This window comes from Acomys russatus, chromosome 11 (assembly GCF_903995435.1).
Source record: "Acomys russatus chromosome 11, mAcoRus1.1, whole genome shotgun sequence".
In the NCBI taxonomy this organism is placed as follows: domain Eukaryota; kingdom Metazoa; phylum Chordata; class Mammalia; order Rodentia; family Muridae; genus Acomys; species Acomys russatus.
The window spans coordinates 18,379,431-18,404,077 of record NC_067147.1 but is presented as its reverse complement, the minus strand read 5'-3'; the positions used below and the strand labels follow the sequence as shown (position 1 = coordinate 18,404,077).

Here is a 24,647-nt window from a genome sequence, read left to right as displayed (position 1 = left end):
AAATTATAATGCACATATGACAGAAAACATGGTATTTGTCTCTCAGTGTTGGGAGTAATTTGCTTCCAATAGTAATTTCTTCCAACTCCATCAATTGTCCCATAAATACCATTAATTCATTTTTCTATTCAGCTGAATGAAACTCCACTGTTGATGTACGCCTATTTTCTTATCCATTCATGTTGATAGACATCTAAGCTGCTTCCTTTACCTTGCTATTATAAATAAGACAGCAAAAAGCCTGAAGATATAGCTGTACATTTCTCAGTGTATTTAGAATGGTACAGTTGGTCTATAGGGTATTCTATTAGGTAGTTCTATTTTCAGATTTTCTTCCAGATTTTTAAAAAAGAAACATTCATAATGATTTCCAAGGTGGCTTCACAAATTTTCTTTTTTTAAAATTTTTTTCTTATTTTATTAATTTATTCTTGTTACATCTCAATGTTTATCCCATCCCTTGTATCCTCCCATTCCTCCCTCCCCCCCCTATTTTCCCATTATTCCCCTCCCCTATGACTGTTCCTGAGGGGAATTACCTCCCCCTGTATATGCTCATAGGGTATCAAGTCTCTTCTTGGCAACCTGCTGTCCTTCCTCTGAGTGCCACCAGGTCTCCCCCTCCAGGGGACATGGTCAAATGTGAGGCACCAGAGTACGTGAGAAAGTCATATCACACTCTCCACTCAACTGTGGAGAATGTTCTGACCATTGGCTAGGAAGGGGTTTAAAGTTTACCACCTGTATTGTCCTTGGCTGGTGCCTTAGTTTGAGCAGGACCCCTGGGCCCAAATCTGCCTATCATAATGTTCTACTTGTAGGTTTCTAGGACCTACCGTCTGGATCCTTTTATTTTGCTATTCTCCCATGCATCTCTCATTTAGAGTCCCAATGGGACGTCCTCCCCTCTGTCCCACAAATTTTCAATACCATCAACAGTGAAAAAGTGACCCTGCCTATTTTTACTGACTTTTTTTTTCCTTGATGGCAGCCGTTGTAACTAAGGTGAGATGTAATCTTAATTCAATTTTAATTGTCATTTCCCTGAGACTCTTGGGTTTCTATTAGGTATAGGATGGCTGTTTGTAGGGAAGCAAAGCGTGTGATTAAAAACTTGTAACTTGTAGTCCCACTCTGTTAGAGCCATGGAGAGGAGATGGTTGCATTGGTGCAAACCAACAATGACAAGTTATTTTTATAAAACTTCCCTTCATTCTGAAGAAACACCACTTGGAGAGTCTTTGTGTGGATGAACAAGTAGAGGCATATGGTAGGAGGCCCACCTGGAATGGGGATAGGAGTTTAATGACTTTCAAACATTCTTTGTGCTGTAAATTTTTTTTGCATCTGGTTGTTCATGTCTAACTTTCACAATGGCCTCTATAATAAGTAAGTAGATAAATAATGTATTGTCTGAGTTCTGTGAGCATTTCTATTAAATTTAAACAAAGTAGGTGGCTGCAGGGACCCATGAAAGTCATGTGATGTCGTCTTTACTGTGTGTTCTGTTGGTACCATCAGCTAGTGTCAAGGATTCAAATGGTGTTTGATGGAGAGCTGGTTGTTAATAGGGAGAAACATCAAGCCATTTTAGATATTCTGTAACATATAAACATATATGTAGAACAATTTAGTTTACTTTTCTCTTAAGGGTGCTTCATGATTGTTCCTGACTCAATTAATTTATGTATTCTACTCCTGTTACACTTAACTATTATTAGTGATATTAATTTTAAAAAGCCGGCTATGTATACAAATCACTAGAATGTATCAAATGGTATTTTAATGCACATAGCTTTTTCATATATTGCTCAAGACTTGTGTTTCCTATATCTAGTACATTCAAATGTTCAATAAATATTTCACAGCATAACAAATAGTGATGAAAATCGTGGTTTAAAAGTCACATTGGTTATAGCTCATATGTTACTCATTTGTTTCCATTTGTCTCACAGGTATATTCAGAGAAGAACAGAAATGCACATTCCGACCAGTGATCCAGGGTTTCTTCTGTAAGCAGACTGAACATATGGTCCTAATTCTCGATAATGTTGATGTAACTTGGACAATCCCAAAGTCATATCCACTCCTATCAATTACTAATGGCTTTGTTGACACATTTAGCAGTGTGAAGCACAAATGCTCTCCCACTGCCTCTGTGTCTACTTTTTATTCCATCCTACCTACCAGGGAAATAACCAAAGTATGCTTTCCAGGGCGAACTCCTCCCTCGCTGCGCTTCTTTCTGCTAGGAAACAGAAGAGCCTCCAAGCTCATCTTGGCTGTATTCTACAATGAGATTCAGAATCCTCACATTTTCTTAGAGAAAATTTTCATTCCACCTACTCCAGTAGCATCACCATCTTCATTATTGGATGAACCTGCTGGTGCCAACTACTTCGACGTCATGAATAACCTTTTGTATGTTGTCCTGCAGGGAGAGGGGCCTGTTGAAATACGCTCAAGTATTTCTATTCATTTGGTTTTCACCGTGACATTTTCAGCCCTAGAAAAAAGCTGGAAAAGAGTGATGCTTGAAAGCCTAACACACTTCTTACAGATTGACCCCGCCCAGATCAGATTCACTCTTGAGATGCCTGGCAACAAAGAGACGTTAGAAACCATTGCAAACAGCGAAGGGAAACGAAAGCGCAATTGCCCAACTGTAACTTGCGGTGGCCCTTCTATCAAATATGGTCAACGCAGACCTCTCATGGCAGAAATGACATCGTATGGGATCATACCACCAACCACCATGAAAACCTCAAAAGTGATTGTCATTCAAATTGGTGATCTGCCAAGTGTAGGGAGCACTGTATTCACTCAGTCCTTACCAAGTAACAGACTACAAAATTTGGCTCGCCAAGTTATCATTGCTCAGCAGACTGGAGTCCTGGAAAATGTTCTTGGTATGACTGTTGGGGCTCTACTGGTGGCTCAGTCAGAGGGAGTCACAGGATATAGGTAAGCACTACTTATCAAAACATCTGGATGGAGGGTGGTTTCTTGAGCCCATGTTGGCATCTATTCAAATATGCGTATTCTTTACAATCAACTGCAAAGGAGTCACTAGAGTTGAAGTTTTTAAAAAGCCAAGATAATACACTTAGTTGGAAGCAAAGTCAACCAATTCATTTATGAACACTTCAAATAAAATATACTTTAATTAAAATAGAATTATATCACTTTCTTCTTCTCTTTCATTCTTCCATTCCCCTTCAGGTACATTTTCTCCACACTTTCCCATTCCACCCTCTCAAATTGATAGTGTCTTTTTTTTTCTACACATACACACAGAATATATATTTGTATATATATGTATACATATATATGCATTTTGTGTGTATAAATGTGTAAATACAACATGCTGAGTCTGTTTTTGTTGTTGGTCTGTATATGGTTTCATGGGCTGACCACATATATTGGGTAAACAATATGAAGGCTCCTCCCTGCAAGAGAATAATTATCTTTTTATGTAGAGTAATTATACATAATGTAGCTTAGTTAGTATTTTTGTACTATATATTCCATTTTAACAATGAGAACACATGCATTCCATTTGTTGACAGGCACAAAAAATAACAACATAATTGTCCTTGGTTGTTTCTGACATAGGACTGAGTACCTTTTCTAAGCACAATTTTTTTACCAATTGGTGATACTATTATTTTAAAAATTTTAGATTATTTTATTTTATGTATATGAGTGTTTTTCTACATGTATGTATGTGCATCAGATGTATGTCTGGTGCTTGTGGAAGTCAGAAGAGGGGATCAGATCCTCTTGAACTAGAGTTTCACATGGTTGTGAGTCACCAGGTAAGTGCTAGAAACCAAACCTAGGTCACTTGCATGAAAAGTAAGTGCTCTTACCCTGAGCGATCTTCCCTTCTCCCTAGTGTTACTGCTATATTTTGGATGGTAACATAGGTGTCACTGGTGCTGATGTATTTTGGTTTTGCTTCATTTTTTCCTTAGTGTAATTTCATTTAGGCTTCGCTGGGTTCTTATACATTTATATGTATATCTAGAGATCAAAGCATTAGCCTATTGCTTTATTTTCATCACTATTACAGAATATTGAACATTGCAGTGTGTATCCGTTCATCTTTTAGTAAGAGAGAGAAGATGAGGAGTAGAAGTTAACTGAGGTCCATTTGGGAAATCCTGGAGTGTAGACTAGGAGCAAGTAGGGAATGTAGCATATTTGTGGGGCAAATCATCCAATCATGAAAACAAGGGATAGCTTCAGTGCAAAGATCACATCCATCATCCACCATCAATCATTACATGGTCTCATCACTTCTGACTCAGGTATTTCTGATCTAATAAAAAACGTGAAGCATACATAATATGGCATTGATTTTCTTTTGGAATTTATTATATCCTCCACTGCTCTACTTCTCTGGTATCTTAAGGGAAATTTTATAGATGTACAGCAAAAATTAAAAAAATCATGTGAAGATAAGAAAAAGCTGCCTGTAAAGCATATCCGACAACAATCCACGTGGAATGAGAAATAGCCTGCCTTATCCCCCATAGAACTGACAAAGAATTAGCAAGATGGCCTGTGCCCCTGAACTTCGCACAGTTTTGTTAACAACCTCAAAGGCATACACAGGCCCCAAGGCCAGGCGTCTTTCAACTCTTGCCAGTATCAGCTAGGACCTCCAACGAACTCCCTGGAGAATCATTGACACACTAATGAATAGACCTTGAGACAACGGAGATGTGTCTATGGATGAGGTCCTTTGGTGGTGCAGGTTGCTAATGAAATCTTCCCAAAGGACACTTTTGCTATATAGGGATTGCAGAATGAGGCCACCTTGGAAACATAGTTCCAGAAAATCATCACTTATTTTCAAAAAGCTGACATTTTGGAATGTTGAGAGAAACAAGGTTGCTGCCTATGTTTTATTCTTTATCCTCCCACTAGGAAATCTGGATTTAAGTTGGCTCTGCCCACATAGGTCAGTTGAACAAACTTGTTCTCCAGGTTTTCAAACTTTTGTTTCCACATGTAGTCATTTTGCTGTATTCCTATCTTCCTGTTTATTTATTTGTGGTTTTTACCCAGTTTTCTGCTTTAGGTGGTTTTAGTGGAGTTTTCAGTGGTAAGAGATGAACACACATTCTACATTCCCTCTTTAAGCAAGAGGGCCCCCACCAGGGGCACATAGTCATGCGTTGTATTCAGGAATCTTGACAGAACATTTAATAGTCCTTTCACTAGAAGCTTGACCTTCACCCTCGAATGTCTCTCATCCTCCGCTCCATTTCTCTCTTGTCTCTTGCCTCACTCGTTTTCATACTGGAATGTGAACTTAAGGACTCATCTGTACTTGTGTACCTGGAGGTCAGAGACTCAGTTTGATATCTTCTTAAATTGCTCACTATTTCATATATAGATGCAGGATGTATATATTCTCTCTCTCTCTCTCTCTCTCTCTCTCTCTCTCTCTCTCTCTCTCTCTCTCACACACACACACACACACACACACACACACACACACACACACACACACACATATATATATATATATATATATATATATATATACATATTCTGTTTACTTTCCTTACAGAAGCTTAGCTGTTAAAGCCAAAGCTGTCTAGTTGGCACATTTTCTGTGATTTCCTCTCAAGATGCACTTCTGTAAACTCTTAACATTATGAGTGACGTATGAATAGTTTTGTGGCTTTGCTGTGTTTGTGGCACATTTGACCTTAAGATGGAAGCATCTCCTAAGTTATCATAGTTGGCTCAGTCAAACACACTACTCTTAGAAGACAGAATATTTCCTGCCAGAAAGAAATTAGAAGAGAGAAGCAGAGTAGTTCAAGGTGGGAGAAGGATTTGGTGTGTCCTGGTTAAGGCCGAACAGATTTAAGGGAACTTTGGAGATGGCTCAGTAAATAAAGCTCTTGCCCTATCAGCATGCGGATGGGAGTTCAGAACCATGGCGCCCATGGAAATGCTAGGCTGGCATTGTGTCTGCCTATAATCTCGGTGCTCGAGAGACAGACACAGGATCCTCAGAGCAAGCAAGCTAGACTAGCTGGCACAGCTAAATGACTTCAAATGAGATACCTTGTCTCAATGTATGAAACAGTGAGCCATCTGGGGAGACACTAAAGTCAATCTCTGACCTCCATTTGCACAGGTAGATATGACCCTGTAACTATATTTGCATTCACACAAGTAGAGGCACACATGCACAAAATCACACAGGCAAAAAAAAAAAAAAGAAGAAAGGAACGAAGGAAGGAAGGAAGGCAATTGCAGATAGATAGTATGGAGTGCATGGCAGCCTAGGAGGGAAAAACCCCTCAACCTGAATAGTTTTAGAACTAGGTTCATTCAGAATGCATCTTCATGAAACAACCCAGACAAATCTGCCTAGACTCCTGACCTCCCTGGAGAAAGTGCATATGTATAAATCTAAGTCAGCAGCTCTGTGATAAGTGTTATTACATAGCAGCAAAATAAACATGCCACATAGCTGTGCCACATCGGTCTCTTTACTTATGGACTCGTGAGCTCTGGGCCCCGAAAATTATTTAGGTGAAAAGAGGCATGACAATCGTAGGAGTGTGTTCATGTGTATATGTGTGCGTGTGTGTGAACATGTGTGTGTGTGTATGAGTGTATGTGTGTACCTAACACATTATTAGCTTTTGAAAAATATTTATGTTTAAATGTGTGTCTACATTTTTTATGTGCTGTGTATATGTGCGTGCAGATTCTTTTTTTGGTTTTTTGAGACAGGGTTTCTCTGTGTAGCCTTGGCCATCCTGGACTCACTTTGTAGACCAGGCTGGCCTCGAACTCACAGCGATCTGCCTGCCTCCGCCTCCCGAGTGCTGGGATTAAAGGTGTGCGCCACCACGCCCGGCTCGCGTGCAGATTCTTACAGAGTCCAAAAACCGGCATTGGATCCCCTAGAGCTGCAGCTATAGGCAGTTGTGAATGGCTTCACAAGGGTGTGGGGAACTAAATTTGCCTCTGCAAGAGTGATACACACTCTTGCATGCTAAGACATCTCTCCAGCCTCCACAGCAGGAGCTTACTAAGTCTATGTCTGTATGCCAACTTGACACAAGCTAGAGACACTAAAGAATATTTAATTATAGTACAAATGCACTAATTTGTTGAGTTGGGTGATTGCAAAGTACTGTAATTTTAATAATATATCCTATGTATTGCTTTTTAGAAATATAGAATATTGTCCCCTTAGAAAGGTTTCTTTAAAACAGATAATTGTTTTTTGCTTACTAGCACTTTTAAAAAAATCTTCAAAATGATCTGGTATTATAGTTCAATTGGTAGGGTAGATTCTTATTATACATTGATCCTCGGGTTTGATGCCTACTGCAACATAATTCTGTGTGAGAGCACACACTTACAGTAATAGCACTTGTATGGAGAAGGGTGAAGTTCAGAAGTTCATGGTTATGCTTGCATATGTAATGAATCTGAGGTTGTCCTGGGCTAAAAAGAAAATAAGTAAATAAAATTTGTAAATTACAGCTGAATGCTTAGATTTATTAAATGAGAAATAATAGGATATTCATAAATCATTCACAATTCACAGTCATACTTTTATTTTTATTATTAGTATTTTATTTTTATACAATATATTTTAATATCATTGTATATAATATACAATATTATAAATATTAATATTTTATTATTATTTGTCATGATCATCTGTAAAATTATCATTTATTTCACTGTCCTACATCTGCAATAATTGCTCCAGGGCCTATTGTTGTTACACTAAATGGTCTGTGACCAATGCATCTTTGATTCTTGTTCAGAAGCTTATATGATTTTTCTGTGCTTTTTCTTATGAACAAGTTGTTATCTACACTCTGTTACTGCTGCTGACAGCCTTGTGTTTAGCAGTTTTCTGTCTCATGCATTTGAGATTCCAGGTCCAAAAATTAGTTCAAGTTACTTAAAAATACATTAAATTTATATTAACATATAATGAGTATACTGAAAAATAAGAAGCCACATGAAAACCTATGTTTCAACAACTTTTATTCCCAAACATTGTTTGAATGGCTATCATGTCCAGCATATTATATCAAATCAATTAAATATTACTATAAATATGTATATATTTACACAAATATTAAAATATTTTATTCTATCACCACTCAAATATAGAGGCTTTTAAATAAATGGATAATTAAAACAACATTTTCTCAACTTAACAAAAATATGCTATGTTATATTTCAAACATATGTACATAGAAACAACACTAATGGATTTAGTGTTCAATAGAATATATATGTATATATGTGTGTGTGTGTGTGTGTGTGTGTGTGTGTGTGTGTGTGCATGTGTACCTGAGTGTGTATGTGTGTGTGTGATCCTAGAGGGAGTAGGGGAGAACGAGAAAAGTTGAAGGGGAGAAAGACAGTGTGGAAGTGATGCAAATACAGTTCTCAAAAAATTAAATAAAAACTAGATATAGCTAAAAAGGAATTAATTAATTCAACATAAACCAGCCCATTCACGTTATTTTTTATAATAAAACAAGTGTACTTTCATTTCTATAAAGTTTACTAGGTAGTTATGATTTCAGTTCACTTTTATATTCCCAAGATTTAATCAGCTTTTATTTATGACAAGGAATCACTCAGCATCTTTCATAGGCAGTGATATGCTACCAGTACATGTTATCAGAAACTTTCATAGCCCTATGAAAACAATACCCAATAGAAATAACTCAAGAATGTAAAGGGTTTTTTGTTTTGTTTTCTTTTGGTTTGGTTTTGTCTCAAGGTCTAAGGACAGTCAATACACAAAAAGGGAAGGCATGTTATGCATGTCTTTCTGGGTCTGGGTCACCTCACTCATGATGATCTCTTCTGGTTACATCCATTTGCCTGCAAATTGTGTGATATTTTTATTTTTAATAGCTAAGTAGTATTCCATTATGTAATTGTACGACATTTTCTTTATCCATTCTTTGGTTGAGAGACATCTTGGTTGTTCCCCATTTCTGGCTATTACGAATAAGTCTGCAATGAACATAGTTGATCATATGTCCTCGTTGTATGGTGGGGTATCTTTCGGTGTATACCCAGAAGTAGTATAGCTGGGTATTGAGGAAGAGCTTATTCCCAGTTTTCTCAGAAAGCACCAGATTGATTTCCACAGTAGTTGTACAAGTTTGCACTCCCATCAGCAATGGAGGAGTGTTTCCCTTTCTCCACATCCTTACCAGCATGTGCTGTTGTCACTTGAATTTTTATCTTAGCCATTATGACAGGTGTAAGATGGATTCTCAGAGTCTTTTTGATTTGCAGTTCCTTGATGACTAGTGACATTGGGAATTTCTTTAAGTGCTTCTTGGCCATTTGAGATTCCTCTGTTTAGAATTCTCTGTTTATCTATGTACCCCATTTTAATTGAGTTATGTGGTTTGTTGGTGTTTAATTTCTTGATTTCTTTATATATTTTGGATACATATAAACTCTCTGTGGGATGTAGAGTTTGTGAAGATATTTGCCTATTCTGTAGGCTGCCATTTTGTCCTATTGATGGTGTCTTGAAGAAGCTTTCCAGTTTCATAAGGTTTCATTTATTATTTTTTTTTAATTTTAGTGCCTGAGCTATTGCTGTTCTACTCAGGAAGTTATCTCCAGATCTATTTGTATTCTTCTACATGCTAGATGAGCACCATTAATCAAAGATGCCTTTTAAAAATATTGTATGACTTTGTCAAAATTCAGATGTCTATAGGTATATGAACTTAATTTTGGGTATTTGATTAGATTCCGTTGATCAACCTGTTTAATTTTTATGCCAATGCCATGCAAATTTTATTACTATTGCTCTGTAATACAGCTTGAAATCAGGAATTGTGATACTGCCAGCAGTTCTTTTATTGTCCAGAATTGTTTTATCTATCCTGAGTTTTTCATTTTTCCATATGAAGTTGAGGCTTGCTCTTTCAAGGTCTGTAAAGAATTTTGTTAGAATTTTGATGGGAATTGCATTCAATCTTTACATTGCTTTTGTTAAGATGGCCATTTTTGATGGGTGGATAGGGGCCCAGGGGCTTTTCTCAAACTATTTCACTAACCAAGGACAATATAAGTACTAAACATCAAACCACTACTCTGATGTATCCAATGGACAGGACATTCTCCACAGTTATGTGGAGAGTGGGGACTGACTCTGACGTGAACTCTTGTATCCCATATTTGACCACCTTCCCTTAGTGGGGAGTACTGATGGCACTCAAAAAAAGAATAAGCAGGCTACCAAGATGAGACTTGATAGCCTATGACCATATAGTGGGGGAGGAGATCCCCCTCGGTTATAGACCTAGGGGAGGGGAATAGGGTGAAAGAGGGAGAGAGAGAGGAACCAGAGGATACAAGTAATGGGATGACAATTGAGTTGTAATCCGAATAAATTAATAAAATTAAAATAAAAAGATAGCCATTTTTACTATATTAATCCCACAGATCTATGAGCATGGGAAATCTTTCCATATTCTGATTTTTTTTTTTCAATTTACTTCATTAGAGACTTGAAGTTCTTCTAGTACAGGTCTTTCACTTGTTTGGTTAGAGTTACAACAAGATACATTATACTATTTCTGGCTATTATAAACGGTGTTGTTTCTCTAATTTCTTTCTCAGTCTGTTTATCACTTGTATAGAGGAGGGCTCCTGGTGTTTTTGTTTTGTTTTGTTTTGTTTTGCTTGTTTGTTTGTTTTCAGTTATTTCCGTATCCAGGGGGGGATGCTTGACTTTCACTCAGAAGAGGAAATTAAATAGAAGTCTGAAGTAGATGGAGGGAGGAAGCTGGGTGGGGGAGGGCGTGGGGAGGGTAACTGTGGTGGGGATCAAATGTAGGACAAGTGGGGTGAGGGGGTGGGATGACTGGAGGAAAGTGAAATCAGTGCAGGCCATCCCTGGGACAAGGGAGGCTCTTGGAATTCTATGGGAGTGACCCTAGCTGAGACTCCTAGCAGCGGGGGATATTGAGCCTGATGTTACCACCTCCAGTAGCAAGGTGGGACTTCTAGTGGAAGGAGGAGGACATCAACCCACCCATAAAAACCTTTGATCCAAAATTTGTCTTACCTAATAGAGGTGTATGGATAAAGATAGGGCAGAGAGTGAGAGAATGGCAAACCAATGATTCATTTAACTTGAGACCTACTCCATGGGAAAGAGCCCCTGACACTTTAATGATACTCTGCTATGCTTGCAGACAGGAGGAGCCTAGCATTGCCATCTTTCGAGACGCTTCATCTAGCAGGTGATAGAAACAGATGCAGAGACCCATAGCCATGCAATAGGCTGAGCTTGGGGAGTCTTGTGGAAGAGTAGGACGAAAAATAACGGGAGCCAGAGGGGTCAAGGACACCTCAAGAAGACCATCAGAGTCAACTACCTGGGTCCGTGGAGACTCACAGAATCTGAATCACCAAACAAAAAGCATGCATTCATGAACTGCTCCTAGACCCCCTACACATATGTAGCCGATGTCCAGTTTGATCAACCTATGGGTTTCTTAAGAATGGGGATAGGGGCTGTCTGTGACTCTGCTCCCTGCTTTAGATCCCCTTCCCTAGCTAGAGTGCCTTGTTAGGCCTTAGTAGGAGAGAATGCCTTAGTCCTGCTGGGGCTGGAGAAGCCAATGTGAGTTGGTAACCCTTGGGGGCTTCCCCTTCTCTGAGAAGAAGGAGAAGGACAAGTGGGAGAGGGGTACATGTGGGTACGACTGGGAGGAGAGAAGGAAGGGGACTGAGATCAGGCTGTAAAGTGATTAGACAAATAAAGAAAAAAATAGGGAAGGCAAGGTGGAGTGTAGATACAAGTCACACGATGGTAAACTAGAAAACAAAGAAATAGTAAGAAATGCTAGAGCTCTGAATATGTCTCCTCTTCCCAATTTATTGTGTCTAGGTCTCCATCCCATAGGCAGGTAACACCTGTACTTTGGTTGGTTATTTCCTCCTGAATCAACCCTCTCTGGTCGTATCTTCACAGGTACACTAGGAGGTTTATCTCACCACCACCTGTGTAATTCTAAGTTTAGACAAATTGATGGGAAGATCAACCACCACAATAGCTATTTAACTAAGTAGCCTTGTGCAGAAGGCCTGCAGAGAGATGAGCTGCTGAAGGCAAGAAAGCAGTTCAGTTCAATAAGACCAAGTATCTGGTGTTAGTCCAAACTTCTGGACTCTGTCCCTGAGTAGTTTAATTTAGGCATATTGAAGCACAGAACAATTTGATAAAAACTTATTATGGTGATGATTAACTCAATCCCTTGTGCACAACAAAGTATATACAAATCTCTTTGAGGAACAAAGTCAGCTAAGTACGGATCAGGTATGACTCCATCAAAATTCTTTGTAAAGTCCATAAAGAGTAGGTCTATAGATTGTTTGAAAAAAACAAGTTATGATACGGGACTGAGGGAAGATACAGGACTGGAAAAAGACTCTAGCCACACAGATAATGCTTAGGTCACCAGACGAATAAATACACATGCTCTCAGCCTTCTGAGTAGATAACAGGTACAGCGTCCCATCCATTCCCTTGAAGGAACACCCTGTGTGTTTAACACATGAGGCTCTCCTTGTTCTTATCTTTGAGCACAAAGACCTCCAATCCCACGATCTCCATTACTTTGTATTAATCACTTCTATTAAAGTCCTTGAGTGGTTTCTGTTTCCTTATAGCCAGACTTTACTACTATAATACCTCCGTATAAGTGGAAAACTGAATATTTGTACAGAATCGTTAGAGCTGTATCCATTCTTCTGGGTAACTTTAACTAATAATTTTATTCATGCTAGATTTATCATAAAATGAAATCTTATATAACTTATAAATTGTAATATTTTAGGTTTGTTTCCTAAGCGTTTACATTTCATTGAAATTGTTTAAAGATGTACTGTGTTTACTTGTAGCATACTGCTATTTTTAATGGGCAATTTTAGGCCATTCCAAGAATTTAACCATGAATGAGTTAGCCCAGAATTAAGCTTGCTGTGTACACAATGCACTCAAGCTTGACATTGGCCAGGTCAAGATTGGTGGTAACCTTCTTAAGGCAATTCAAGACCTAAGTGCCGAGAAAGAACATGCTAGGTACTGAGAAGGTAAAGTGTTGTGATAAGATGGAGTAGGGGCTTGTAATCTATGAGGCTTGGAATGACTGGACCCTAGCACCAGTTGGAGCTGTCAAATCAAGACATTTCTCTTCAGCCAAGCAGGGCAACTGCTAAGGGAGCCAGCCTGGGTTTAATAAGGATCATAAGGATCATTAAATGTGAATAAAATGGTTTGTATCAATTGAGAAAGAGAGCTAGAAAAGTCATTCTTGTCTTCCAGAGGCATAGAAGAGTCTTCCCCAGAGGCAGAGTCAAAGTGTTTTATTTATCTTTGCAAATCTCACATCGCCTCAAGGAATTTTTGTGCATAATAGGAGGTCTATCATTGATTGTCAAATGGAATTGGCTACAAAACTTACTATTTCTTTTCTTCCAGGTTACAGGAACCATCTCTTACATTTTTCAAGTCCCCTTTATGGTACACATCTCATCTATTGAAAACAAGAGAGACCATATATGCTCAGGATACACTGGAAATTTAATCAGAGCATGGAGATTTATTTTTGTTGTCTTTGCTTTGTGGAAACCAAGTTAACAACCTTGGGGTGGCAAGGAAGAGAAAGTACCAGAAATCCCCCCACACTGCCCTCACTCATCATGCTAGGTCTTATTGAAAGTATGATGCTCACCATAGAATTTATTTATCTCCATTTGCTATGTTTGCCATCGTCTCATCTTCTAGGAGGCAAAAATGTCATGACTTCTAGATTTAGGAGCAGTCATCAGAAAGAATAGTGTTGGTCTCTGAACTGGGAAGTTTCCATATTCTCATGGTCTTCCTCCTTCAGCTTACACTTAAACATTGCTGAGAGAAATGTATCTCGCATACTTGACTGGGTACAGCAAACCGCTAAGTAGTGGTTTAACTGGAGGAGATGGAGGGAACATCCCTCCCCCATTTTTTAAAGTTTGTCTGTAGGTCCTTCTGCCTGCAGGCTACAGTCACATTAGCAGTTGGAAATTGGATAACGACAGCACAATGACAAATCCAGGTTGCTTGCAATAAGTTGCTAATCCCTTTGCTTTAATATTGGAGCAGCGTGTAATGATGTTTGGACATCACTCCAGTTTACTGACGACCCCACTGGGGCCAGCAATAGAACCTTACAACTGTCTAACAAGGTGTCAGGTGACTCCCGTCGTCACAGCAACGGACACTGGAATCTAATCTTCCCTCCATCCCTTCTAGCACCCAATAACGCCTAGATTATATAAGTGGCCCATCATTGCTTGGTAACTTGAATCAATTAACGTTAATTCGCACAATGCTATGATGTATTGTGATCACTTTCATTTCAAGGAAGGGGGAGAAATTGCTATAAGTCACCTAAAATGAGGTTGTCTGCGGTACTGAGGTATTAATTGGGTGTCCATATTAAATGCAAAAGGAGCCCCATCGTGAAAGGAAAGTGGATGAGTGACTCTCTTGGCTGCTATTGACCTATCAGCAGAAGACAGTGCCCTTTTCCTTTGCTTTTATCTATTACAGTTTTCCCTATTGCGTGTCAAGTTGATGTATTATAAAAAATTCATTTGGTGACCTTTCACCCCCTTAGCAGATTAAACAATTCCACTTCAATGGCATCATTAACAGGACCTTGCATTTAATGATGATTTCTCTAAAAGGCCACGGAGATTCGATTTTAAGCTAACAGATTTATTGCACTATTATAACATATCGTAAAAAACTGTACCACCTACGGTCAGGTTTTAGGATAGAAACTGCTTAGGAGTTTATGTGGAGCTTAAAGTGGTATTACCTTGGGATATGCTGCAGCCGCAAGTCCTGACCTCCAGTGAGATGCTGTTTACACTTAATAAGAGATGTTTGCTCACAATAAACTTTAAAGTGTGTCAGGGACAGGCCTTTCTGTAAGTGTTCAGGCCATTGCTTCCCAACATAGTGTCTCCAGATACCAGTGTACTTATGTCAAAATCTCTAATGGATTTTCCAGTTTCCTTAACCCAAGCTGCTTGCCTGCACCCATCTCTCATCAGAAAACATTTAAGGGCGAGATTAGGAGAGGAATATAATCTAGTAACAGGACTTATTTTTTCTAACAATTCCATCCCAAACAAAAACAAAAACAAAAATGGCATAGATTTTACAAACAACACTAGTGTACAATGTTCCTTTAAAAAAGAAAAAGAAAGAAAGAAAGAAACCTTAGCTACTCAGGCTAAGCAAATTAATAAATGATGACTGTATACTGAGCTTCCAGGGAGAGGTTCCAGCAGCCAGACTTTAGGGCCTTAGCTTGGTGGATAAATCAAGTTCCTAGGACTACATGCTCCTACTCTGCCTCTGCGTTCTGCGGTTCACAGGGCACAAAGAAACTGCTTCCTATATAGAAACTTCATATTTTTGAACACGTTGGAATCATTCTTCCATTATTTTCTCTTTTGAGATGAATGTCTACTTTCAACTGTCATAAGCCGCCTCTTATAAATAACAAACCCTTTATCTTTTTTTACTCCCACAATAGAAGAGTAGAAAAAATAGGTTGTGTAACTCACAAATATTTAACTGAAGCTACGGTTTAAAATATAATGAAAACTTTGTTAGGCCAGGGCTAACTACTCTGAAAGAAGCCCATCAAATCACATTACATGTTGAAACAGAACATATAGTATATGTTATCTATAAATCCCCATCTACTTGTGAAATATCTGTTGCATGCTTATGATATGTAATGCATAATTTAAAAGGAATAGAATGTTTTTAATGTTCTCATAAGTTGCATTTTTTTCATCATACCAAAAACACTGAGTCAAAGTTACTTTGAGGTATCAGGACTTATATAGTTATTTTATTCTAGGTCTTACCAGCAATAACATGTTTGAACAAAGTTAAGAAGCAGTGTAGCTCACTGGTTAAGTGGAAAAAATAGTTATGGTTTACAAGACCTTTGATACACCATTCTTTTTGAACCTTGTACGCCTCAAACATGAGTAAAAGCATCTAGTTCATGGTGTCGCTTTAAAGACATAAGGAATTTATAAAGAAAAAATTAATAGTACATGGTACACAGTGATAGTAAATATCCGCTACCATGTTTAGTTGCACCTTATGGTTCTAAAAACACTAATTAATGTGCAGTTATGGGACCTATTTAGTGTAAGTACATTTAGAGAGTACAAATAAAAAAATAGTGGTTTTCTGGAGTTGGGGCCATCTTTTCCTAGGTTTATTCAGTGGCATCTTGGTATTTTGGGCTCAGGCATGTTGGGAAAGTATTTGTGGCATAAACATTGGATCACAGTACAAATCAGAGTATTTCCCAGAAGAGTTTGTTCAACAGTTTATGGCTGAACATACTCTTGCCTTGTAAAGATGTTAGTGTCACCATATATTTTCATATATATATGTTTATTTTATTTTTATTTACTTTGTAGCTCAATTGTAGCATGGTCCCTTATCTCCTCCTGATCTCACACTCCCTCTTTCGTCCCCTCCCCCTCTCCTAGTCCTCAGAAAGGGGGATTCCTCCTCCCCTACCATCTGACCCCAGCCTATCAAGTCTCATCTAGAGGGCCTGCATCCTCTTTCTCTGTGGGCTGCTATGACCATCCCCCCAGAGGGAAGTGATCATTGAGTGGGTAACAGAATCTGTGTCAGAGACAGTCCCTACTCCTTATATTATGGGACTCACATGGAGTCTTTGCTGCCTATTGACCACATCTGAACAGGGAGTCTAGGTCCTCTCTCCATGTGTGGTCTTTGATTGGTCTATCAGTATCTTCAGGTACCCCTGGGCCCAGATGTTTGTCTCCATTGGTCTCCTTATGAAGCTCCTGTCCACTTTAGGTCCTTCTATGCCCCCAAATCTTCCCTAATTCACTCTGTGATCTCCACCAATGCTGTGACCTGCTGGGTGGGATCTTTCAGAGGACCTCAATGGTAGGCTCCTGTCCTCATCCCTCTCTTCAAGCATTTCTGGTATCTAGTTTATTTGCCCTTCTGAATGAGAATTAGACATCCTCCCTAGGGTCCTCCTTGTTATTTAGCTTCCTTGTGTCTGTGGATTATAGTGTGGTTATCCTGTGTTATAGTCATCATATTTTTTCACCAAAGGATTTTTTTTTTATTTTGGCCTAAATTAATATATGCAGATAAAAATTGTAAGCTTATAAATTTTACTTTTGTATTGCTCTACCCACATTTTTAAGCATTGATAATCCATAATATATTACACATACTTTGTATATAAATAAAGTTATTAACTAGTTAGTATATATGTGGAGTTCATAGAAATGCAGTCAACTCAAATATTCTCACCAGTTCAGCTCTTCTAAGGGAAATAGCTACTGCAGTGATCTTGGTAGTCTATGGATGTATTGATTCTATTCATTTTTCTATCTTCTAGAAATGCAAGTAGTTTAAGAACTGGGAACCTGATATATACCCGGCCCTCTGTGCTCTCCATGCTGGTACAGCCTTCAGATGGGGAAGTGGGGATAGAATTGCCAGTTCAGCCACAGCTTGTCTTCCTGGATGAGAAGGTAGCTCCTCAGATCTGACTATCTTTCCACAGAATATACTTTATGCCTAAACATCCCCATCTATATCTACAGCGCAACTGCCACATAAAATTGGCAACTCGTAGAGAGTCTGACTATGTTGGTGGTTCTTGCACATTACACTGTGTCTTCTTGCGTTCTCTAGAAAGCTCTGAGATTTATCAAAGGCACACGTCGACCTCTGATGCTTTTCCTCCACATGCTCACTCTTGAAGTCAGCCGCTCACGTCTTTGCTGAGATCTCATCCCCAGACTCCATGACATAGGTTCTACTTTATTTCTTTTTTCCTCTTGAGGGTGTGGAAGATTGACCCTGGAGTGGTGCCTTTGTGAGGCGAGTGCTCTACCATAGACCTGGTTCCTTACCTCTCTTCCTTACCAGCCTCCTTAGGATACCCATGGTACACTTCTCTCTGTAACTCAGGTTTGCTTTCTCCTCTTCCCTACCCTGCTTTAATTTCCATGAAACAACTTCCACTCTCTTCTTTCAAAAAGTTAATTTTTATGTTAGCATGGAAAGGAACATATTTATCTTTTCCTTCTTTCCATGGAGTACATATGTGCTTTATAACATATATGTGTAAACATGTCTCCTTTTGTTTTATTTTTTTTTTTAACTTCAAGTAATGATACTTTAAGTTCAGTATCTTCTCTTTCTTTTCTTACTTCTAGAACCAAAGAGTGGGGTCTTTGGGTCTCCCCTCAGAGCCTTGGATTGTTTTCTGCTTCCCTGGAAGGGGCATCTGATTCAGTGCTAAAAGGTAGGGGCCAGATACACTTTGTATAACAAAGATTCATATTGTTTTAGTTATTGCATTAGGATAAAACACCTAAAGTTGCCAATTTTATAAAGAAAAGGAGCTTATTTGCTTCATAGTTGTAGAGTTTCAAGGGTCTGGTGACATTTTTGCTGACAGAATGCCACAGCTACCACAGGATGTTACATGCAAAGAAGAAATGTGCATATGTGTACATGTGAATATACATGTGTGCGTGTGTGTGTTTGTGTGTGTGTGTGTGTCTCATAGAGGCTCTATTTGATGACCTTACATATTCAAATCACATTTCCTTCTTCTACTTCCACTGAATATGTGATCTTGAGTGAGTTAATACAGACCCAGAAAGATACACATGGCATATACTCACTTATAATTAGACACTAGCCCAACAAAGATGTCTCCTGAAAGTCTTCACATACCCGGAGCTTGGGATAGATACTGGGACTTCCTATTGGGACTCTACTAAGAAAGAATGGGGAAATAGAAGGATCCAGAGGGTCCTAGAAACCTACAAGAAGACCATTAAGGCTGGCAGATCTGAACCCAGGCGGGTCAGCTCAAACTACTGTACCAGCCAAGGACAATGCATGCAGTTAACTTAGAACCCCTATCAAGATCTAGCCAATGGACACCACATTTTCTACAATTGTGTGGAGACCAGGGACTGACTTGGACATAAACTCTGGCGCCCCCTATTTCACCACTTCCCCTTGGTGGGGAGACCTGGTGGCACTCAGAAGAAGAGTAAGCAGGCTATCAGGAAGGCTGTGATCTTATAGTGGGGGACAAGGTCCCCTTCTGTCACACACCTAGGGGAGGGGAATAGGATGAAAGAAAGAGGGAGGGGTAACTGGAAGATACAAGTGAGGGGATAACAAATGAGATGTAATCTGAGTAAATTACTTAAATAAAAATTTAAAAAAATAAAAAATGAATTAAAAGATAATTTTCAATGTGAACACTCATACTTTTTGCAAAGCTTGACAGAATGTGTACAGGAATCCTAGAGCTCCCCCTTGAAATATTCCAGGGATATTAAATTTCAGCACACAACTAAATTGGTGCCATCCTCCAAGCCCATCCAAACCATAGGAATCCATAGCAAACATGGAGAAGCTCAACAAGTTCTTTGAGTTCTTTTCAGTCCCTGTCTACTGTCTCATCATGACTAGCAATAAATATTTACAGCCTCATGTTTTGCCTAAATGTCAAAGTCCTAGCTGCTCTGTAGCCTCCTCACTGCTACGTTCACACACACCTTTTGGTAGAGGGTCATAGATTTGTCCTGGAATTCATTTGCCTTGTACCTGTGTCTTCTATTTAGGAGACACAAATATGTATTCTCAGTCTCAGGAAGAATAAAAGCATTCATTGTTCAAGTATGTGATGCAGAACAGACCCTCCCAGTTAGGTTTTGCCTCTGTGATTTTTATGCCACCTTTTTTTGTCTTGTTGAGTCCTGGCAACAATGCCAGATCCATCTAATTTCCTTGGGGCCTCTACATATGAAAATGAAAATATCAGTAATATTTTTTTTTAGTTCTTTAAGGCAAGCTTTCTCTGTGTAGCCTTGGCTGTACTCACTTTGTAGACCAGGCTGGCCTTGAAACTCACAGCGATCTGCCTGCCTCTGCCTCCCAAGTGCTGGAATTAAAGGCATTCGCCACCACGCCCAGCTGAAAATGTAAGTAATTTAATATGAAGAGTTTTTAGTGTTGGGAAAAGAGAATTGGGATTATTTATTCAGTAGGAAATCCTCCAAATTTACATTTGTTCATGAACCAAGAAGAAATAAACATGCATAACATGAATTTTATGTAAAATAAAGTTTTTATGACCATCTGACTTTTTAAACAAATACTTTCTTGATATATAACCAACTCAACAAGATATAACATTGCTTGCACATGTGTCCCAGGGATCTGTGTCAAACAAGGCACTCAGAGTCGCTAAGTCTTAGCTCTGATGTCAATATTAGTCTTTGCTTGGGGGCTTACAAAGTGTGTATTCTTCTATTTTAGGATAGTTCCATCAGTGCAATTTTATATTTAAAATTAAAATGTGAGCTACAATTTAAGAATGTGAGCTATTATTTTAAGAATAATAAGTTGTACAGACAGAACAAGGACAGAGGAACCCGTTCATTAAGAGAAACAAGGGCAGAAGGTGAAGTCAAGCATGTGGGTTGGAGACAGCCATCTGATTTTAGAACTGGAGGGAGGGAGCCTGGACTCTTTCTTCTGCACTGGAAGATCTCTAAGCAGCCAGTATGCCAAGGAGGACTGGCATCTGGGTTAGATTACCATCCTTGAATATAGTTGGTGAGACAAAAGAATGGACACTGCATCAGATGGACAGTCAGTGGATGGTTAAAGCATGTTGACTCAGACTGCCTGTTAGAAGTAGAATCAAGTGATATATGCAAGTAAAATAAACAAAAAGGGAGGATGCCTTTGACCTTAATACAGTGACTGGAGTTTGGTGCTATTTATTAAAGTGAGGAACGTCAGAGTGAAAATACAAAAAGGTAAGTGCCTGAATGCTGGACCAAATTAAGAAAGACGGTGGGGAGACCTGGGGAAAGAGACTTGAGGAGAAGTGGCTAAAATTTTAAAGCAAATGAGAAGGAGATTTTTGGATCCCAATGGTTATGGCTTGTGTGATAAGGGTCCTACTTCTATACCCCACCTCAACTTATTCTGATATTAGACTTTGTTATTTCAAGTAGTTGTCTGTTTCATATTGTATGCTGTGAAAAAGGCCTTCAGCCCCTACAAAAGATCTATGAATTCTCCGACTACAAGTAGGATTGTTGTTTTTTCAGTGGGGTTAGAGATCAGTGGTAAATTTGAACATGCTGGCTGTCCTGGGTTCAATCCCCAGCACTGGAAAAAAAAAAGAAGAATAAAAGGAGTCCAGTCCTGTATAGTTACAGTCCAGTGGTTCAGATCTGAAGCTGCTATCCTGAGGTGAAGAAGCTCAATTTGATACAACCAAGAACATGCTGGGTCTGTGGAACATTCTAAAACTGGCTGTTTGATAGCATCAACATTTAAGAAGATAATAAAAGTTCTCCCATACTGCCTATGACCTCCATAACCATGGCCTTTTGACTAGATTTGTACCAGGTGTGCATTCCCTAATGTGGAATAGGCCAATCAAAAATGGTTTGTTATCTACTTCGCAGTCATGTCATTATTGCAACAGTCTCTACACCGTGCCTGGCAGGTCAGTCTTGTAGCAAGAGTCTAAGATCATTGATGTCTGTTTCCATCCTGCAGGAAGTCTCTGAAACAACAAGCTATTGCTATTGCTCTTGTTCACTAAATATAACTAAATGATAAGACACTATGACTGAAGACATTGCATAATTTGATTAGATGACATCGAGAAATCAATCTGAAATTAACTAGGAAACTTCTCCTATGGCTAATTTTCAGTCATGCCAGAAGGCTCAATATTGTATATTTTTTATAACTGGTCATATACCCCTATTCTCAACACAATTTGAAAATAGTTCTTTAGCAAATTGATATCTTAAGTTTTTTATGTACTTTATGAGCTAGCCTAGGGTGTTTCTGTTGTCTGAACCAGTTTTCTATAAACATAGAAATGTCTTCTTTACGAAAATAAACATCACCCTATCTATATAACTTCTTATTTCACCAGTGAGGGCATTTCTTGCCCTATCTTACCTATATGTCTAGGCTGCACTGCATGCTTCTCATAAGTATGTAAAACATTTAAATGTATGGAAGATGTCTCTTGTAGTTGTGCTCAATTCTTTCTGTTCTTTCAAGTACATTTTTTTTCTTTAAGATTGTTCTTGTAATCTGATTCAAAAATATCCATCTTTCCTGTGGATATTGGGGTGACTATGTGTGCATGTCCATGTGCGTGTGCGTGTGTGTCCATGTGAGTGTGCGTGTGCATGTGTGTATGTGTGCATGTGTGTGTGCACGTGCATATGTGTGTGTGTTTGATGAAGCAGGATAGAAATGATATATTTTTATGTTTTTATAATATTCACATTTCTCTTTCTCACATACCTTTATTTTATATCTCTGAAATATCTCTCCTCAACTTTATAAAAAAAATGGAAACTAAACCATTTGGAATGGATTTACTAACTTACTCCAGGTAATTCCCATATTTAAAGAAAATAACAACTGCAAAAAATTCTCTCTGTGTACACTGCTGTTTATTCTCCATTCAACAGTCTTTGTTTTCTGTTCTTAGGCACTACTCAGTGAAAAATACATCATCACCACAAAACGGTGGATTCATATTCAAAGGCAATTAATTTCAAGGCTATCATTAGATCCTCTGAAGCTCAATTACACATCACAATTGCAGAAAAATAGTCTATATATGTTTAAAAATATTTTCCCAGCATTATTAATATAGTAATTTGCTGGTATGTATACCAAGTCTTGAGTTGGTTGTGGAAGATGTTTTGGGCGCAAGATTTTGTAAACCATATACTCTGTAGAAATAGCCCCCCCCCCCCCCCCGGATGATTCTTTCTTGGCTATCTGGGCCAATTTCAGTCCTGCATTCAGCCTGCCTCACCATTTCATCCCAAGTTCGCTCAGCCAGGACCTTGTTTATACCAGCTTGATGTGGGAGCCTGTCAACCACATTTGTATATTTTATAATAGCCATTCCAAAGATATGATGGACCCTGGAGTAATGTAGTGTACTTGGCAGCAAGTGCTTCAGCTTTTGGGCACATATGCTTGAAATCTGAAAATATCATAGATATATATGGGGATCTTTGTGGAGATCTGTAAGGCAAGCTGGTATTTAACACAAAAGCAAGCCCATTTGGAGCTAAAGCACTTTCCATTAGGCAGTTTGGCGGCTGTTCTATGAGGCAAACTCATAGTGCTCGACGGACACATTTCCATTAAATGCTGCTTTGCATTCTTCCAAAGATGGGAACAATAAGGACGTTTGTCAAAGGAAAAACTGCAGCAAACGATTTCATGTTGAACATCTGTACTCTGCAGTTCATTGTTTGCAAGAGTTTATTGACCATAATTTTGATGCATATAGGTTTTAAAGAGTATAAAGTACATTTATCTTAGGCGCCTATCATTTATTTGAGTCTTGGCTTATTTATTTCCATTTTTCTGGGCATTTTATTTATTTTGGGACTCTGTAGGGATAGAGGAAAATATGGTTTGTGTAAAGAAACTTTTAGTTAGCTCTGCAAAATTGATGATGAAAGACGTTTCTTTTTTCTTTTCTTTTCTTATTTTTTTTCCACTAAAGGGACTGAACAATTGAATTGAAAAAATGTTAGCACTAACTGTACTAAATCTTTATGATTCTCTTCAGCCTTAAACATCACAAACAAATTCATAAACTTTAAGATCCCTCTCTTAACTCTTTGTCCACCATGGTGACATTTTCAGAGTGAAGTGTAATAGCTATTAATTCTCAAATTAATTAAAGTGTAGTGGAGTCAAAAGGCAATTTACAGTCTATGGATGTGAGCTTGCGTTAAGTTGACCCCTTGAGCAGGGACTCACTCTGACATGAACTCTGGTGACCTGTCTCCAGAGAAGCTTTAAAAGAATTGTTCTAGTTGAAGTAACTAACACCTAACTTTGGTTTTCTGTTTGTTTACAGGGTATACCCAGGCAGAAACAAGGGATGGTTTTGTGAGGTTCTCCAGATTGGCTGTCTTGATCTCTGGGTCAAACTGGCGCTTTGTTTTTACTGTTCATTCCCCTCCAGGTAATTTCAGCACAGTTTTCTCTTATAGCTGTATTTTATGAAAAGGTAACCCCTTTCCTTTGTCACTGGAAAAACCCCTTTCATAAAGAAGAAGCCACATGGTTTAGAGAAGTTGACTTGGCATACAATCAAGTATGAGAAGAAAGAGCTCCTGTGGAAATTAAGGCTAGTGTGTATTTAATGGACAATACTCTAAATGCATATTTTCCTGTAGTTGTTAGCATATACCTTATGAATTCCGCCCCCCTCCATTCCTCCCTTTCTCTCTCTTCTCTGTGAGTTACAGTCATTAGAATTTCATGAGATAATTGGGCGGTTGAGGTTTATGAACCCAAATCCTGTGTCCTGTTTCCCTCATCCTTTCTATTTGGAAAAAAAGAAACAATACATGCTGGCATTCCAGGACCGGAAAGCACTCATAGAAAGCATGAATGAATTCTG

General features: G+C 38.6%; 1 protein-coding gene across 1 annotated transcript in view; it reads left to right on the top strand.

The window, feature by feature from the left end:
- Positions 1-24,647, top strand: part of Pkhd1 (PKHD1 ciliary IPT domain containing fibrocystin/polyductin) — a 474,396-nt gene that overhangs the window by 432,151 nt on the left and 17,598 nt on the right. The window contains 5 exon segments of the mRNA XM_051152952.1: positions 1,956-2,964; positions 17,529-17,664; positions 18,355-18,402; positions 18,404-18,443; positions 24,099-24,206. Of these exon segments, the coding sequence (XP_051008909.1) occupies positions 1,956-2,964; positions 17,529-17,664; positions 18,355-18,402; positions 18,404-18,443; positions 24,099-24,206 (1,341 nt within the window).